Genomic DNA, 21,669 nt, shown 5'->3' with positions numbered 1-21,669 from the left:
ACACTAACACCCAAACTAGAATTAGGTTGACTTAACACTTACACCTTAACCAGAATTAGGTTTAAATAACACTAACAACCAAACTAGAATTAGGCTGAAATAACACTTAACACCCAAACTACCTTAACCAGAATTAGGTTTAAATAACACTTACACCTTAACCAGAATTAGGTTGATACTAGAACCGTCACCAGGATGGCTGACGAATACCCCCAGCAGCCTCCATGAGTTTTTTTTATGACAGTTCAATTTTCTCACAAATGAAAAAAAAAAAAATTAACTAAAAACTGAGGGAATGAATACGCAGACAAAACTGTGTTCAATTTTTATATAAAATCGGCATAACTTTCTAAAAAAAAAAGGGGGGGGGGGGGGGGGGGGGGGGTGGTAAAATGTGAAATCCTTTCAGGGGGCACATCTCCACATTGCACTCCAGGGGTCATTGTCACAAAGTTTTGTAAAGATCTGTATACCCTCTCCTAACTTGGTTGTGGGGGTGTAATTATACTAACACCTAAACTTGAATTCGAATGAAATTACACTTAGCTGGATATTACACTTAACCACCTTATCTAGAATTTGGTTTAAGTTTACACTAATTAACAACTAGCTAAAATTAGGTTGAAATTTTCATAACACCTGATCAATGTCTCTGCAGTTGTAACAGATTTTATATAATGTTACCAGAAAAGAGTAATTTTTTACCTTTAACCAGTAACAGCAACCTTCACCTTAATGACCAATATCATCTTTATAAGATGGCCCTTTGATATATAACTAAACATCACATCACCTCCAAATACTTCAATTTACATTTGTATGTATATGGTAATTAATTCTCAGGTTGATTAACATTGAATAAATTTTCAAATTCATTATCATTATACTGAAATTTACTACTGGAATGTACTCTACTGAAGTAATCATCAACAGCTAGCTATATAGCTGTATAGGCCATTCATGACATCTTATACAATTGTACTCTAAGGGAGACAACTCTGTCAAACTTGCAGAAATTGTAGTGATGGTTATGCATTGATTAGTTTAAAAAAGGTTAACAGTTAAAAACTAAGTAATTATCAAACTGTGCTCCTGAATCATGAAATACTCCATAGTTAGTTTGATTTGAAGCAAGTTACATTTGAAATCTTGTCTTTGAAGATTAATTTCCTGTGAATTTTTAATAAATATAACATACTTGTTGTTTAATTTTTTTTTTAATCCTGATTACACTTGGTAACTTTTAATTTGAAAGAGACATATACCTGTCCTAAGACCTGCAATATAGGCTGAGCTGTTGTAGTCAATGTAGTCGACATACGTCATCACCTCCACCTCGTTGGTTTTCTTATTCTTGATACCATATGTCTGACAAAATACATCACACAATGAAACACGAGATGACAAAACAATATTTTGAAGAAAATAATGAACATAAGAGATAATTTCTGAAGGGAGGTTATTCCAAGCTTTGATTGTTTAAGGGAAGAAGGATTCTTTCCTGACAGACGTGCTACAAAAAATAGTTTGAAAGGAAAGATGATAGCTGTACATTATTAGTTTGTCTTGATGTGTTATATGTAGGGTTAAGGTGATTTGATATTATGACACCATTTTGAACATGAATTTTATTACAGCATGCACGGTCAGTCATATATTAGATACTAGAGCGGAAGGGTGGACCTAAATTATAGGGGCATGTCTGTCTGTTACCATGCTAGAAGTTTGATGAAAAGGAAGTTTAAAACATAAAATTCAGGTGATGAAGTAGAAATCTGAGAAAAGGCATCAATGGCCTTGACCTTTGACAGAATAACTTATTGTTAATTGTCTATTGGTGTAGAAAAGGCATCAATGGCCTTGACCTTTGACAGAATAACTTATTGTTAATTGTCTATTGGTGTAGAAAAGGCATCACTGGCCTTGACCTTTGACAGAATGACACATTGTAAATGTCTGTTGGTATAGAAAAGGCATCAATAGCCTTAACTTAATATCTGTCATAGGGTTAAGGAGATATCTTATAGATCTACACAAGATTTTTATCTCAAAATGGAGAAGTGTGACTATATTTACCTTGACCAGGGTATAACAAGCCTGAAGGGACCCCCCCTCCCTTCCAGGATATATAAATAAGACTGATGTCAGATAAAACAACCCTTACCCCCCCCCCCCCCCTTCCAGGATATATAAATAAGACTGATGTCAGATAAAACAACCCTAACACCCTCCCCCTCCCTTCCAGGATATATAAATAAAACTGATGTCAGATAAAACAACCCTTACCCCCCCCCCCCCCCCCTCCCTTCCAGGATATATAAATAAGACTGATGTCAGATAAAACAACCCTAACCCCCTCCCCCTCCCTTCCAGGATATATAAATAAGACTGATGTCAGATAAAACAACCCTAACCCCCTCCCCCTCCCTTCCAGGATATATAAATAAGACTAATGTCAGATAAAACAACCCTTACCCCCCCCTCCCTTCCAGGATATATAAATAAGACTGATGTCAGATAAAACAACCCTTACCCCCACCCCCCTCCCTTCCAGGATATATAAATAAGACTGATGTCAGATAAAACAACTCTAACCCCCTCCCCCTCCCTTCCAGGAAATATAAATAAAACTGATGTCAGATAAAACAACCCTTACCCCCCCTCCCCCTCCCTTCCAGGATATATAAATAAGACTGATGTCAGATAAAACAACCCTTACCCCCACCCCCCTCCCTTCCAGGATATATAAGGAAGACCGATGTCAGATAAAACAAACCTGTAGTGTGAAACCCCAGGATTGATTGTGTTTATGGAGTAGTAATGTCCTGCGTTTCCGGTTGTCTTCGGGGTCACTCTGGATTGACCGTTCTGCGTCCAGTTGGTTGAGGTCAGCACCAAGGGAACTGGTCTGGTGTAACATCAACTGTTAAGGAAAGTAAAAACTAATGTTAAACACAAATCTATCTGATTACACCTGTAGGTTTATCTGATTACACCTGTAGGTTTATCTGATTACACCTGTAGGTTTATCTGATTACACCTGTAGGCTTATCTGATTACACCTGTAGGTTTATCTGATTACACCTGTAGGTTTATCTGATTACACCTGTAGGTTATCTGATTACACCTGTAGGTTTATCTGGCTGGTTTGAGGTCTCATTACTTGGTAACCTGGTGCAGTCCTCGACTTTTTATTGGACTCTGACCTCATTTTGGAAACTACTTTCTTTGAGACACCATTTAAATTGTTTCACTAGTCTCCTTACCTTGAGACACCATTTGTTTTATAAGACTCCTTTCTTTGAGACACCATTTGTTCTATAAGATTCCTTACCTTGAGACATCATTTGTTCTATAAGATTCCTTACCTTGAGACACCATTTGTTTTATATGATTCCTTACCTATAGACACCATTTGTTCTATAAGATTCCTTACCTTGAGACACCATTTGTTTTATAAGATTCCTTACCTTGAGACACCATTTGTTTTATAAGACTCCTTACCTTGAGACACCATTTGTTTTATAAGATTCCTTACCTTGAGACACCATTTGTTCTATAAGATTCCTTACCTTGAGACACCATTTGTTTTATATGATTCCTTACCTTGAGACACCATTTGTTCTATAAGATTCCTTACCTTGAGACACCATTTGTTTTATATGATTCCTTACCTTGAGACACCATTTGTTCTATAAGATTCCTTACCTTGAGACACCATTTGTTCTATAAGATTCCTAACCTTGAGACACCATTTGTTCTATAAGATTCCTTACCTTGAGACACCATTTGTTTTATAAGACTCCTTACCTTGAGACACCATTTGTTTTATAAGACTCCTTACCTTGAGACACCATTTGTTTTATAAGATTCCTTACCTTGAGACACCATTTGTTCTATAAGATTCCTTACCTTGAGACACCATTTGTTCTATAAGATTCCTTACCTTGAGACACCATTTGTTTTATAAGATTCCTTACCTTCAGACACCATTTGTTTTATATGATTCCTTACCTTGAGACACCATTTGTTCTATAAGATTCCTTACCTTGAGACACCATTTGTTCTATAAGATTCCTTACCTTGAGACACCATTTGTTCTATAAGATTCCTTACCTTCAGACACCATTTGTTTTATATGATTCCTTACCTTGAGACACCATTTGTTCTATAAGATTCCTTACCTTGAGACACCATTTGTTTTATAAGATTCCTTACCTTGAGACACCATTTGTTCTATAAGATTCCTTACCTTGAGACACCATTTGTTTTATAAGATTCCTTACCTTGAGACACCATTTGTTTTATAAGATTCCTTACCTTGAGACACCATTTGTTCTATAAGATTCCTTACCTTGAGACACCATTTGTTCTATAAGATTCCTTACCTTGAGACACCATTTGTTTTATAAGATTCCTTACCTTGAGACACCATTTGTTCTATAAGATTCCTTAACTTGAGACACCATTTGTTCTATATGATTCCTTACCTTGAGACACCATTTGTTTTATATGATTCCTTACCTTGAGACACCATTTGTTCTATAAGATTCCTTACCTTGAGACACCATTTGTTTTATGAGATTCCTTACCTTGAGACACCATTTGTTTTATAAGATTCCTTACCTAGAGACACCATTTGTTTTATATCATTCCTTACCTTGAGACACCATTTGTTCTATAAGACTCCTTACCTTGAGACACCATTTGTTTTATAAGACTCCTTTCTTTGAGACACCATTTGTTCTATAAGATTCCTTACCTTGAGACACCATTTGTTTTATAAGACTCCTTTCTTTGTGACACTATCTGTTCCATAAGACACTTCATTCATGACACAAGTCGACTGTTCCAATACTGACACCACCTTATGTTCAGATCTTGTGTCTAGTTTGCTCTTAATTCATTTTGGAGTGCATAAATAAGTGTGAAATATTTGAACTGTAATTAAAGACCAGCTAATTTGTAATGTACTAATGGGCCCTGCAAGATATTTAACATATACCAGTTTCAGGCCCTGCTGAAATATGCCTTGGGGATGAGATAGTTGTAGTAACAGTCTAGGGCCCTGCTAAAGCATACATGTATATGACTAGGAAATGAAAAAATAAAGCATTTAGGGGTGAGAGAACTGTACCAATAGCGGGCCCTGCTAGAGCATATATGACTTGGGGGTTACAGAGTGGCATAATATCAGTCACAGGCCTTCCTAGAGCATAAACAATGTCGGGATATAAGAGACTTCTATCAACAGGCCCTGCAACAGTATTATATGACTTTAGGATGGAAGGATATGATAAACAGTCATATTTGCCCCGCAAAAGCATATGTGACATGGGGATGAGAGGTACCAGACAAAGGCCTTGCTAGAGTATTTAAGTTTAAACTAAGAGAGTGGTTGTTTCAGACAAAGGACCTCTGGAGCATGCATTCACTTGAAGATAAGCAAGTGGTAGTACCAAATATAGGCCATGCTAAAGCATATGACTTAAAGATAAGAGAGTAGAGAATATAGTGCCAGCCACAGGCCCTGCTGCAGCGTATATAAAACGTTCAGATATGAGTTGTTTTACAAGCCACATATATAACTTGGAGATAAGAAAGTGGTAGTACAATTAAGCCACAGGCCCTGCTGGAGCATATATAACTTGGAGATAAGAAAGTGGTAGTACCAGCCACAGGCCCTGCTGGAGCATATATAACTTGGAGATAAGAAAGTGGTAATACCAGCCACAGGCCCTGCTGGAGCATATATAACTTGGAGATAAGAAAGTGGTAGTACCAGCCACAGGCCCTGCTGGAGCATATATAACTTGGAGATAAGAAAGTGGTATAAGTACCAGCCACAGGCCCTGCTGGAGCATATATATATAACTTGGAGATAAGAAAGTGGTAGTACAATTAAGCCACAGGCCCTGCTGGAGCATATATAACTTGGAGATAAGAAAGTGGTAGTACCAGCCACAGGCCCTGCTGGAGCATATATAACTTGGAGATAAGAAAGTGGTAGTACCAGCCACAGGCCCTGCTGGAGCATATATAACTTGGAGATAAGAAAGTGGTAGTACCAGCCACAGGCCCTGCTGGAGCATATATAACTTGGAGATAAGAAAGTGGATTTTACAAGCCACAGGCCCTGCTGGAGCATATATAACTTGGAGATAAGGAAGTGGTAGTACCAGACACAGGCCCTGCTGGAGCATATATAACTTGGAGATAAGAAAGTGGTAGTACCAGACACAGGCCCTGCTGGGGCATATATAACTTGGAGATAAGAAAGTGGTAGTACCATGCAGACACAGGCCCTGCTGGGGCATATATAACTTGAAGATAAGAAAGTGGTAGTACCAGACACCGGCCCTGCTGGAGCATATATAACTTGGAGATAAGAAAGTGGTAGTACCAGACACAGGCCCTGCTGGGGCATATATAACTTAGAGATAAGAAAGTGGTAGTACCATGCAGACACCGGCCCTGCTGGAGCATATATAACTTGGAGATAAGAAAGTGGTAGTACCAGACACCGGCCCTGCTGGAGCATATATAATTATAACTTGGAGATAAGAAAGTGGTAGTACCAGACACAGGCCCTGCTGGAGCGTATATAACTTGAAGATAAGAAAGTGGTAGTACCAGACACAGGCCCCATTGGCCTTGGTTTGTTGTATATATATAAACATCTAGTACCAGACACAGGCCCCATTGGTCTTGGTTTGTTGTATATATATAAACATTTAGTACCAGACACGGGCCCCATTGGCCTTGGTTTGTTGTATATATAAACATCTAGTACCAGACACCGGCCCCATTGGCCTTGGTTTGTTGTATATATAAACATCTAGTACCAGACACTGGCCCCATTGGTCTTGGTTTGTTGTATATATAAACATCTAGTACCAGACACCGGCCCCATTGGTCTTGGTTTGTTGTATATATAAACATCTAGTACCAGACACCGGCCCCATTGGTCTTGGTTTGTTGTATATATATATAAACACATCAGACCAGTCACTCCTATAGTTATGACCTCCTGGCTGACAATGTGGGTTACTCCACCTGATACTGATATCACTTGTTAAACAACATATTAGCATATTCAAACAAAATGGGTCATTAGCATTTTTTCCATTTACATATTTTACTATTGAGATAATACTGTACATGGTATACTGTATTACATGTAACTATACAAAGTAAGTACCATGAGGACTTATAATGTAGAAAATCTGTATGTATCACTTGACCAGCAGCCATCCCAAAATGACTTACAACAAAATTACAAATAGGAAGGGACTGTGCTATGCATATTGATGGAATTTAGTAGCCATCTAAAAACTTACCCCAAAACATTTAAAGAGTGTTAACAAGGTAAAACTTGAAATAAGATCAATGCCCATGTATTGGACCTTTTCAGTGATTATATACACTCATACATAATAAAAAACACTCTAAGTTATGTTAAAAATACTTGAGACATCTCCCTCTCAGCATCATATTTACTGAGGTGGGTGCACGTGACTGTTACAAAAAGGGGAACCAATACAAAACTGGTTCCAGTTCCCCTTCACAACTGGAACTATTCCATTCATTCCTACAGAAGAAGGATTTTTAACATTTTGTTATATTTTCTCTACTGGGCCATGTCCTTAGACATGCCTCTGGGTGGCCAGACCAATTGTTTAAACTTTGTTCCCTTCACCAACAAATGATGCTTCATACCAAATTTGGTCAAAATCCTCACCAAAGGATGCTTCATACCAAATTTGGTCAAAATCCTCAACAAATGATGCTTCATACCAAATTTGGTCAAAATCCTCAACAAAGGATGCTTCATACCAAATTTGGTCAAAATCCTCAACAAATGATGCTTCATACCAAATTTGGTCAAAATCCTCAACAAAGGATGCTTCATACCAAATTTGGTCAAAATCCTCAACAAAGGATGCTTCATACCAAATTTGGTCAAAATCCTCAACAAAGGATGCTTCATACCAAATTTGGTCAAAATCCTCAACAAAGGATGCTTCATACCAAATTTGGTCAAAATCCCCAACAAAGGATGCTTCATACCAAATTTGGTCAAAATCCTCAACAAATGATGCTTCATACCAAATTTGGTCAAAATCCTCAACAAATAATGCTTCATACCAAATTTGGTCAAAGTTATTCATGATAAGTATTGAGGTTAAGGAAAAGTTGAAAGAGAGATGCTGGATGCTGCACCATAATGGCATTAGCTCACCAGTCTGTTGGATCAGGCGACAAAAACTTTCAACATTTTGCTGTAACATATCACTCCTAGAGCTCAAATGATAAAGTATTCTTATGGATTTTTCATACAGAAACGTTATAAAAACTTTTCCATGACAATTACAGAAATATTGGACATCAAGTCTTAAATACTGACTTCAGTCATTTAGCTGCCTCCCACCATCTCAATTAAATCTCAGTGTATATATTCATGAAATTAGTATCGAATACATATACATGTATAGATATATATATATACATCATAGCATTAATTATATATATATGCGGAATGTTAGATTCTATTAGGGTATATAAATGTTATTACTGAAGCAGATTTGTCTATAGTTGTCCATCTGTCTGCAGTCATACACTATTCTAACCATACACTATTCTAACCATACACTATTTTAACCTGTGAGTATCATTATTAGAGTAATAACTGTTTCACCCAGTATTCAGAAAGAGAAAAGAATAGAAATCATCAATAAAAATAAATGTTGTAAAGATATAAAAAGAAATAGACAGCAAATTGATAACTGACTTCAGAAATTAATCGAGGTAATTTGTGACATTTTTATTTCCTGCTTCCAGCAGGACATCAACTTTTAAGCTGCATGGTCAGTTAGAAGAGGTTTGATTTGGTGTTGTAGACATACAAAATGATCAAAAAGACATGATATAAAATACACAACCAGACAGATGGACAGACTAACCAAATTTCAATAACCAATAACATTTCTGTCAATTCCTCCAGAAAGCATATTGTTAATTGAGATATGCCAAGGGTTTGTGTGTAAACATTGATGATTTTCACAAACACTGGATGGAAGCTTTCATCAATAATTTTGAAAAGTCAAAATGTAAGTGTGTGACTATAAAGTCAATGTTTTGAGGAACTCTGTGCTTAATAGCATGAGGGCATTAAACATGTGTTGCTAACATCATTCATCCTGTAATTTACCCCGGGGGTCCAACACAAGTTTATTGCGGGACAATGAGGTAACATTTTTGATATTTTTGCTAAGCTACAAGGTGGACTTATTATCAGGCATGTTTGTTTTGCAGTATGCATTAATTTCAATTCAAAGTTGACCCATAACATTGAATATTGGTGACAAGGTCATTTCTTTCAGCTCCCTGCCACATATCACCCGTGTCATTTGATCATTCAGCTCCCTGCCACATATCACCCGTGTCATTTGATCATTCAGCTCCCTGCCAATATCACCCGTGTCATTTGATCATTCAGCTCCCTGCCAATATCACCCGTGTCATTTGATTCTGTGTTTAAGTTGACATGAGACCTTAGATATGGGACAAGGTTTTTTTTTTCTTCTTTTCAAACTTTTTTCAGTTACATATATCACAGGAACCTTACTGACCCCTGTGACCTTGAATACAGGCCAAGGTCATTTCTTTTCACAAACTCTTTTAGGCTTTTCCAAGAAGGCAACATGCAAACTATCATCATTCTAGACATTTTTGTTAATCAGAATAATTAGCTGTTGTGTTTTGACAAGTTAATCCTCTGAATTCTAGAGACCTTGAATATACATATAGGTCAATTGTAGTAACAACTTCAGACCTTGGAATGTACTGGTACAGAAACGTAACAACTACAGACCTTGGAATGTACTGGTACAGAAACGTAACAACTACAGACCTTGGAATGTACTGGTACAGAAACGTAACAACTACAGACTTTGGAATGTACTGGTACAGAACGTAACAACTACAGACCTTGGAATGTACTGGTACAGAACGTAACAACTACAGACCTTGGAATGTACTGGTACAGAACATAACAACTACAGACTTTGGAATGTACTGGTACAGAAACGTAACAACTACAGACCTTGGAATGTACTGGTATAGAAACGTAACAACTACAGACTTTGGAGTGTAAGTTATGTCCATACAATTGTATTTCTAGTAGTTACTGGAGTTAATAATCAGCATAAAGCTGCATAAGCAATATGTGGGCGGAGATTATAGTCCTTTTTTGGTGAGAGGGATTTGCTGTGTTAATTAAAAATATTGGCATCAGACCTAATCAGATCCCAGGCAGGAAATCAATTATCCCCGATGGCATGGTCAGGTCTGCAGCATTATAAGGCAGCTTGATATTTGCAGGTGGCATGAGAAGCTAAAGACTTACCGGAGGTGACAGGTACTGTTGCTGCATCTGGGACACGCTCTGTCCATAGTCGTACTGATATCTGTTGTAATCCTGGTAACAACAAGCTCTTCAACATCACACATACACAATTACCCCTAACCACATCACTCCTTTTATGATAAATACATTTTTTTTCTTATTTCCATACCCCTTTCCTTACTAATAATTTTGACAGATACAGATTAATATATTGTACTTTTAGGCTTATCCCCAAGAAATAACAAGCTTAAGAGGCCAATGGGTCTTGTCAGAACTTTCCACTGTGACCTTGTAAGTAGATAAAGTTTGTTCATTAAAACAAACTTTGTAGCCATTCTTCCCAGCATGCTTACTCAGACCAATATTATAACCCTAGGCCCTTTGGTTATTGAAAAGACATTGAATATTTCAATACATTTAAATTTGAACCCTTTGCTCTTGATATAGGTCTAAGTCATGCTTTCTCTTGAACAAATATGGTTGTCCTCCCTCCAAGAATGATACTGGCCTATAATAGCTATTTATAATCATGACAATAGGCCTTTTGGTTTTAACACATATATGACCCTTGTGGAAGTAGGTCAAGGTCATTTATATGAGCAAACTTGGTAGTCATTCATCCTAGCAAGCTACTGGTGTAATATTATGACCCTGGGCCCCTGGGTTATTGATCATGAGAAGCTGTCTAAGATTTTAACAAATTTGATGACGACAAAGATGATCACAATACTGATCACATGACATTTTGTCTGATGTGACCTAAAATAAGATATCTGTCCATAACCTCTTTCTGAAACTTTACCCTTCTATTGTGTCAACTTTACCCTTCTATTGTGTCAACTTAGGCCATCTACTGTGTCAACTTTGGCCATCTATTGTGTCAACTTAGGCCATCTACTGTGTCAACTTTGGCCATCTACTGTGTCAACTTTGGCCATCTATTGTGTCAACTTTACCCTTCTATTGTGTCAACTTTAGCCATTCTATTGTGTCAACTTTAGGCCATCTATTGTGTCAACTTTGGCCATCTATTGTGTCAACTTTGGCCATCTATTGTGTCAACTTTACCCTTCTATTGTGTCAACTTTACCCTTCTATTGTGCCAACTTTGGCCATCTACTGTGTCAACTTTGGCCATCTACTGTGTCAACTTTGGCCATCTATTGTGCCAACTTTGGCCATCTACTGTGTCAACTTTGGCCATCTATTGTGTCAACTTTACCCTTCTATTGTGTCAACTTTGGCCATCTACTGTGTCAACTTTGGCCATCTACTGTGTCAACTTTGGCCATCTACTGTGTCAACTTTGGCCATCTACTGTGTCAACTTTGGCCATCTAGATCTACTGTCTCAAACTTTGGCCCTTTAATGTAAAGTTCTACCCTTCTGAAATTTGTCAATTCAAAAGTCTATTTCAAATTTTATCCCTATACAGTTGAATACTATCACTGTACTATGTCAAACTTTTCCCCCTTCTTTGTCAAACTTTCCCCCTTCTTTGTCAAACTTTGCCCCTCTCCTGTAACAAACTTTGTTGGGTCTACTGTGTCAAACTTTGCCCCCCCCCCCCCCCCCCCCCCCCCCCCCCCCCCCCTGCTGTGTCAAACCATGCCCCTCTACTGTGAAAAACTTTATTGGGTCTACTGTGTCAAACGTTACCCCTCTACTGAGTGTCAAACTTTGCCCCCCTACTGTGTCAAACGTTACCCCTCTACTGAGTGTCAAACTTTGCCCCCCTACTGTGTCAAACGTTACCCCTCTACTGTGTCAAACTTTGCCCCCCCCCTTACTGTGTCAAACTTTGCCCCCCTACTGTGTCAAAAGTTACCCCTCTACTGAGTGTCAAACTTTGCCCCTCTTACTTCAGTTGTCCAATATTTTACCATAACTTCAGAAATATCCTCTCATTCTGTTATTACTAACTAGTACTGAAATCTTACATTAAAAGTCAAGAGAACATTAACTGATAGGCTCCATTTCACAATTTATGGTTCTTCGTGGTAAAACCATATTGACTTTGTACCCCGGAAGTCAGATCACCAAGTGTGGAAGATCTAACCTCACATTACTGCTGGTATCCTATATAACTAATTAGGTCTTGGCTAAGGCTAATGAAGGCTTTCAACACTAAACCCAACACTGAGCAACTGACGCCATCATTAAGTACTGTCAACGAATGCAAGTTAAGAAGTTAATGACCCATAAATATGTGACACGGAGGGAACAGGGGTATAAAGTCTGCAGTTTATACACCATCTCCAATTAGTCAACAAAACTTCATTGGAGCTCTCCACATGGCAATCACATGTTTTGGGGATGTTCTTTGCAAATAGATGCTTAATTACTTATCCACACCTGAACTCTTATATACTACAACTTACAAGTAGACATGTATAATTGATAATTAGAAACTAAAATCTATCCCCAAATGCCAAATTTAGACCAAAATTAAAATAGATTATACCAAATGTTGTAAAAAAATACACATATTTCCTAATTTGAATGAACAGCATTGATATCAAATGTAAATCCTAAGTAACTTTTATGATAAAGATTACCACCTAAATCATATCTACCCATCAGTTCACAACCTACCACCTATTATATCTACACATCAGTTCACAGCCTACCACCTATCATATCTACCCATCAGTTCACAACCTACCACCTATCATATCTACACATCAGTTCACAACCTACCACCTATCATACCTACACATCAGTTCACAGCCTATCCCCATGTCACCTACACATCAGTTCACAGCCTACCACCATGTCACCTACACATCAGTTCACAGCCTACCACCTATTATATCTACACACCAGTTCACAGCCTACCACCTATTATATCTACACACCAGTTCACAACCTACCACCTATCATATCTACACATCAGTTCACAACCTACCACCTATCATATCTACACATCAGTTCACAGCCTACCACCTATATCATATCTAGTCACATCAGTTCACAACCTACCACCTATCATATCTACACATCAGTTCACAACCTACCACCTATATCATATCTAGTCACATCAGTTCACAGCCTACCACCTATCATACCTACACATCAGTTCACAACCTTCCACCTATCATACCTACACATCAGTTCACAGCCTAACACCCACATATCTACACATCAGTTCACAGCCTACCACCATGTCACCTACACATCAGTTCACAGCCTACCACCTATCATATCTAGTCACATCAGTTAATCACAACCTACCACCTATTATATCTATACATCAGTTCACAACCTACCACCTATCATATCTACACATCAGTTCACAGCCTACCCCCATGTCACCTACACATCAGTTCACAGCCTACCCCCATGTCACCTACACATCAGTTCACAGCCTACCACCATGTCACCACACATCAGTTCGGGGGATATACCATGGCAACCTTATTTTTATATCACGGATATATAGTACAATTATAACTGTCATAAATGATTAAATATTGTTATTAGGTGACAGCTTACTGTAACAATTGTAAGCTGTAACCAATAATTGATGCTTGTTTTTGTTGCCATGGTGACCAGGTGAAAACCGTGTTGCCCAGGTGTGATACAGTACAGGTATATACACATATCAGGCAGGTAAATTTGTTAGACATTCAAAGTCCATTAAATAGCTGTATGATAATGCAGAACGCCTGTTGTATATGTACACTGGTGATGTATCAGATTGTATACAAACATCAACACCATGGGGTAAATGTCCCGGTGTATGTGAGGTACACATAACAATATCCAATAAGGAACGAAATCTTTATTGGTGGATCAGACCAAACCATTTTATTTTTGACAGTTTTACCACACATTTTAAAAATATATATATGTTAATACACACATAATTATACTTTTATTTAAGTTTAATTTACAGACCCTGAAATATAAACTGTACTTAGAAATATTTCAATCTGATTAATTTGTATATGTTAACATATACTGGTGTTTGGTAGATTATAAGACACTGTTGCACACGCCAGCGTCCATCAATATCTTCTATAATAAAACACTGATTCTGTACACTTGTATACAGAATAGTGAATTTTACAATCAAGCATTTAAGAGGAGTGTGACTTTTTTCATTTATCCTACATTAAATTATTAAGAAATTTAGATTTGTTAATTCAGTACATTTTAACAAAAAAATAAATCAATCAATATTAGAATGTATAAATAATACAAGGTATATATGTATGGATCAATTTGATCATAACATCTACTTAGATGTTTGAGTCTCCGTGTCAAACTTTGTTAAGTCATGATAGCTCCAGGCCATCAGCATGGCTTTACTGAATTAGCTATATAGTTAAACCATAGGTCTGAAACCTCTGTCTGATCTCATTTAAAAATCCATTTTCAAATATGTTATCAAATCAAATACATCTTACCTATTTAGACTAATAGTATCATACTGAAAACTCTTTTGATTGACACAAACTTGTTCCAAAATATATTACAGAAAACAAGCAGTACACTACACGATACCCAGTGAATGTAGGTCAGCATGGAAAAGGATACTCTAGCAAATCAAGGAAGGTATTGAGTATAACAATTTTTATTGCATTAAAAAACTGGGGAAATAAGATTTTCATCAAAAATACGCTTAAATTTAATGCTTAACCTAACTTATCAATCTGTAAATAGATAGTCAAATATTACTTTGAAGTTAAAAAAATTCATTATACCTCAGTTAATTTAGAACAAAGTAGTAAAACTACAAGGTACACTTAGGTATAATGTACACTTAGATATAAGGTACACTTAGGTATTAGGTACACTTAGGTATAATGTACACTTAGATATTAGGTACACTTAGGTATCATGTACACTTAGGTATAATGTACACTCAGGTATTAGGTACACTTAGGTATAATGTACACTTGGGTATTAGGTACACTTAGGTATTAGGTACACTAAGTTGTAAGGTACACTTAGGTATTAGGTACACTTAGATATAAGGTACACTTAGATATTAGGTACACTTAGGTATTAGGTACACTTAGGTATAATGTATACACTTAGATATTAGGTACACTTAGATATTAGGTACACTTAGGTATAATGTACAATCAGGTATTAGGTACACTTACGTATTAGATACACTTAGGTATTAGGTACACTTAGGTATTAGGTTCACTTAGGTATTAGATACACTTAGATATTAGATACACTTAGGTATAATGTACACTTAGGTATTAGGTACACTCAGGTATTAGGTACACTTAAGTATTAGATACACTTAGATATCTATACACTTAGGTATAATGTACACTTAGGTATTAGGTACACTTAGGTATAATGTACACTCAGGTATTAGGTACACTTACGTATTAGATACACATAGGTATAATGTACACTTAGGTATAATGTATACACTTAGATATTAGGTACACTTAGGTATTAGGTACACTTAGGTATTAGGTACACTTAGGTATTAGGTACACTTAGATATTAGGTACACTTATGTATTAGGTACACTTATGTATTAGGTACACTTAGATATTAGGTACACTTAGGTATAATGTACACTTAGGTATTAGGTACACTTAGGTATTAGGTACACTTAGGTATAATGTAAACTTAGGTATAATGTACACTTAGGTATTAGGTACACTTAGGTATAATGTACACTTAGGTATTAGGTACACTTAGGTATTAGGTACACTTAGGTATAATGTACACTCAGGTATTAGGTACACTTACGTATTAGATACACATAGGTATAATGTACACTTAGGTATAATGTATACACTTAGATATTAGGTACACTTAGGTATTAGGTACACTTAGGTATTGGGTACACTTAGGTATAAAGTACACTTAGGTATTAGGTACACTTTGGTATAAGGTACACTTAGGTATTAGGTACACTTAGGTATAATGTACACTTAGGTATTAGGTACACTTAGGTATAATGTACACTTAGGTATTAGGTACACTTAGGTATTAGGTACACTTATGTATTAGGTACACTTAGGTATTAGGTACACTTGGGTATTAGGTACACTTATGTATTAGGTACACTTAGGTATTAGGTACACTTAGGTATTAGGTACACTTAGGTATTAGGTACACTTAGGTATAATGTACACTTAGGTATTAGGTACACTTAGGTATTAGGTACACTTAGGTATAATGTACACTCAGGTATTAAGTACACTTACGTATTAGATACACATAGGTATAATGTACACTTAGGTATAATGTATACACTTAGATATTAGGTACACTTAGGTATTAGGTACACTTAGGTATTGGGTACACTTAGGTATAAAGTACACTTAGGTATTAGGTACACTTTGGTATAAGGTACACTTAGGTATTAGGTACACTTGGGTATTAGGTACACTTAGGTATTAGGTACACTTAGGTATTAGGTACACTTAGGTATAATGTACACTTAGGTATTAGGTACACTTAGGTATAATGTACACTTAGGTATTAGGTACACTTATGTATTAGGTACACTTATGTATTAGGTACACTTAGGTATTAGGTACACTTGGGTATTAGGTACACTTAGGTATAATGTACACTTAGGTATTAGGTACACTTAGGTATAATGTACACTTAGGTATTAGGTACACTTAGGTATTAGGTACACTTAGGTATTAGGTACACTTGGGTATTAGGTACACTTATGTATTAGGTACACTTAGGTATAATGTACACTTAGGTATAATGTACACTTAGGTGTAATGTACACTTAGGCATTAGGTACACTTAGGTATAATGTACACTTAGGTATTAGGTACACTTAGGTATTAGATACACTTAGGTATAAGGTACACTCAGGTATTAGGTACACTCAGGTATTAGATACACTTAGGTATTAGGTACACTTAGGTATTAGATACACTTAGGTATTAGGTACACTTAGGTATTAGGTACACTTAGGTATTAGATACACTTAGGTATTAGGTACACTTAGGTATAATGTACACTTAGGTATAATGTACACTTAGGTATAATGTACACTTAGGCATTAGGTACACTTTGGTATAAGGTACACTTATGTATTAGTTACACTTAGGTATAATGTACACTTGGGTATTAGGTACACTTAGGCATTAGGTACACTAAGTTGTAGGATACACTTAGGTATTAGGTACACTTAGGTATTAGGTACACTCAGGTATTAGGGACACTTAGGTATTAGGTACACTTAGGTATTAGGTTCACTTAGGTATTAGGTACATTTAATTAGGTCAGGTACACTAAGGTATTAGGTACACTTAGAAAAAGGTACACTTAGGTATTATGTACACTTAGGTATGAGGTACACTTAGAAATAAGGTACACTTAGGTATAATGTACACTTAGGTTTTAGGTACACTTAGGTATTAGGTACACTTAGGTATTAGGTACGCTTAGGTATTAGGTACACTTAGGTATAATGTACACTTAGGTATTAGGTACACTTGGGTATTAGGTACACTTAGGTATAATGTACACTTAGGTATTAGGTACACTTGGGTATTAGGTACACTTAGGTATTAGGTACACTTAGGTATTAGGTACACTTAGGTATTAGGTACACTTAGGTATTAGATACACTTAGGTATTAGGTACACTTAGGCATAATGTACACTTAGGTATTAGGTACACTTGGGTATTAGGTACACTTAGGTATTAGGTAACCTTAGGTATTAGGTAACCTTAGGTATTAGGTAACCTTAGGTATTAGGTATATTTAGGTATTAGGTACACTTAGGTATTAGGTATATTTAGGTAGAATGTACACTTAGGTATAAGGTACAATTAGGAATTAGGTACACTTAGGAATTAGGTACACTTAGGTATTAGGTACACTTAGGTTTTAGGTACACTTAGGTTTTAGGTACACTTAGGTATTAGGTACACTTAGGTATAGGGTACACTTAGGTCAGGTACATTTAGGTATTAGGTACACTTAGATCAGGTAAAATTAGCTAGTAGGTATTTATATCTAGGTATAATGTCCACTTAGGTATTAGGTACACTTAGATCAGGTAAAATTAGGTATTAGGTACACTTATGTAAGGAACACTAAGGTAAGGTACACTTAGATCAGGTAAAATTAGCTAGTAGGTACACTTAGGTATAAGGTACATTGAGGTATTAGGTACATTTAGGTCAGGTACACTTAGATCAGGTAAAATTAGGTATTAGGTACATGTATACACTTAGGTATAAGGTACATTTAGGTATTAGGTACACTTAGGTCAGGTACACTTAGGTATTAGGTACACTTAGGTACAGATTCCTGTATGACAAAACTCAGTGTTTCCTTAATTTCAAATCTGCATGATGAGGATTTAATGTCTTAAAAGTGTATGGCATATCTTGTCAAAAGTTACTAAAGAAAATAATTTTATACAGGACTTCAGCCGAACATTATACATTATTAAAAAAGGTAAAGCTATTTTTTTTAGTTAATCTTTTATCTGTAACAATATTAATTAAGCTTTCATCTGTAACAATATTAATTAAGCTTTCATCATCTGTAACAATATTAATGAAGCTTTCATCTGTAACAATATTAATTAAGCTTTCATCTGTAACAATATTAATTAAGCTTTCATCTGTAACAATATTAATGAAGTTTTCATCTGTAACAATATTAATGAAGTTTTCATCTGTATTAATAGTTATTTATTATAGGCTGCAGCACAGTACTGAACTACAATGTAGACACTACAGTACAAATGAGACAACTTTAAAATTCTAAAATTTTAGATCTAATGGATTTACAGGCAGTTTAAGCCGTGATGGAGATTCTACAGAGCTGGGGGGAACAGTGTCACATATCTGTGACTTAACACTTCAACACAAAATAATGTTTTACTGAGGTTTTTCCCTTAAAAAGTTTCAACTTAGCGTGGCTTGATTTAATAATTCTCAGTTATCTCTATGTTGATATCTATGTATCTGCCATCTTGTGTATCTTCAAAATTTGTTAATATCCCAATTTAAAATTCATAAAATCTGTTTTGTAATATATCACTAAGTGTCACAGTCACAGTCAAGTGACATGCGTAACTATCAATTATAACACTTAGTCAATAAAACCCTTAGAAGTGATAACGCTTCTAGTTTAGGCACAAGTTTAGTATACACCTAAGATTTTTACTTGATAATGAAATAATTTTTGTTTAAATTTTGAAATTATTTCATGACATGAATTTTAAATTCATCTTTTATGGGTGTTTCTGATGTAAATGCATAGGTAACACTTGTGTTAAACAGAGTGTGAACATTAACATACCCGGATAACATGTAAACCTACACGGAAACACAGAGATCCTGTCTACATGTATCAAACCACAGTACAATGTGGTAGGATATCAATAAGTAAACAGTTTCACATGATGACAAAGTTGTAGACATCACCAGTGGTATAGGTATACATAATTGTGTTTATCTAATTGTAAAAACTGATACAGAGCACTGTGTTACAATGTCCTACATCACCATAAGGATTCTTTACCTGAACAAATACAGATAAGAGTATTATACAAAGTCTACTACACCAGAATAGCTGATAACATAATTAACCAAGCCAACATCTCACTGTGTTGTAGTTCTCTGCCAAATGTTATCTTACTACAGCTGACCAAATGAACTAAGAAAAAAAAACACACTGAAACAAAAAAAAGGTGTACTGCTTAAAGATAATTGTAAGAAATCTTACCAAAATGAGTTTACTGTACAGAATATTAACAAAATTAAATATGGCCTGTATTTTAGAATCTGTAAAATCAAATCTGTGACAGAACTAATGTTAATTGTTTGTCAATGATTTTTTATGGAGTTATCTTTTTTTTACCTTAAATTTATATACTGTGTATTTATATTCAACTGCAGCTAAGCATTATTTACACGAGGTTAAAGCTGTCTAAATCTAACAGTTTACATGAGGTTAAAACTGTCTAAATCTAACAGTTTACACGAGGTTAAAACTGTCTAAATCTAACAGTTTACACGAGGTTAAAACTGTCTAAATCTAACAAAACTGTCTAAATCTAACAGTTTACACGAGGTTAAAACTGTCTAAATCTAACAGTTTACACGAGGTTAAAACTGTCTAAATCTAACAGTTTACACGAGGTTAAAACTGTCTAAATCTAACAGTTTAAATGTTGTGCAGCAGTATCTTAATTGTTGCACCATCAATCAGATATTCATGCAGAAAAGTTTTTCCACTGATACATATAATGCAGACAAAAACTGATAAAAAACTTAATGTTTTGAATAGATGTAGGTCACAGAAAACTGTCCTGTATATTATATATATAATTATGTGACTGTGTTTATGTAGGTATAAGTCCCTGATTCAATACCTGAAGTACTAGATACACCTACATACAGCTATGTAACCTAACACCGTTTAAGAAATGGAGAAGATTCTAGACCTAGTATCAGGTTATACTAACATACATGTTGGGGCGTGATGACAAACTAGTATTTAAAACACTTCACTCACTTGGTCAATCAATGAGAAAATATAAAGCCTCTCTCACTCTCCATTCAATCCCGGCGTTCTTCATTCTCCATGCATGTGGTAAATATTCAATAGCGTATTTTTTATTATTTTGTTTTAAACAACAGCATTCAAGATTAGAACTTCCCTAGAATTCAATTCTGAATCACAGTTTGTCAAGCATGTGGCAATAACTATTCATTTTGTTTTTTAGATAACAGCACCAAAGAGCTGAACTTTGCTCTATAATATAATGTTACCTTTATTGAACTTTAATTAGTTCTACAAAATATTGATGTGATAATCAATATGAAAAGTCATCAGGTTAATATAATACCACACATCATATTTTGATGTCTTTATGTTATCTTTAAAAATAAATGTGCATTAAATAAATATTCACTGTAAATAAAGGGAAGGCAAAATAAGTTAACTACAGAGCTTCTTCATTTTGGCCATGGTAATCTCATTTTGTTTGTCAGTTTTAAAGTCGGACTTGATATCTAAATAAAATATGCAGCCCTTGTTTATTTTGGATATATTGACTGTACAAAGTATGTATATTTAAAAAAAAAAAAGACCTGAACAGATTTGTTCGTTCTAAAGTGATTACACAGTACTTATACACAGAGGAAACAGAAGCAGTAAGGTCTTTTATATAACCCAACAACAAGATAAATATTGGAGGGTCAAGATCTACGGTACATATCCTAGCTGTAATGGACTCCCTACTACAACCATCCAATACAAATACAGTCCGGTCTTACTGTACATA

General features: G+C 35.7%; 1 protein-coding gene across 2 annotated transcripts in view; it reads right to left on the bottom strand.

The window, feature by feature from the left end:
- Positions 1-21,669, bottom strand: part of LOC117317923 — a 33,895-nt gene that overhangs the window by 5,121 nt on the left and 7,105 nt on the right. The window contains exons 2-4 of one of the 2 annotated variants that reach the window (XM_033872891.1): positions 10,409-10,480; positions 2,777-2,923; positions 1,266-1,368 (exon numbers count right to left, since the gene is read on the bottom strand). In XM_033872891.1, the coding sequence (XP_033728782.1) occupies positions 1,266-1,368; positions 2,777-2,923; positions 10,409-10,480 (322 nt within the window). The remainder of the gene's footprint in view (positions 1-1,265; positions 1,369-2,776; positions 2,924-10,408; positions 10,481-21,669) is intronic. The other variant, XM_033872892.1, reaches the window with a different exon arrangement.

Source organism: Pecten maximus, chromosome 19 (genome assembly GCF_902652985.1).
Source record: "Pecten maximus chromosome 19, xPecMax1.1, whole genome shotgun sequence".
NCBI lineage: Eukaryota > Metazoa > Mollusca > Bivalvia > Pectinida > Pectinidae > Pecten > Pecten maximus.
Note: the sequence above shows the minus strand (reverse complement) of the source record. Positions and strands in the feature narration are given on the sequence as shown.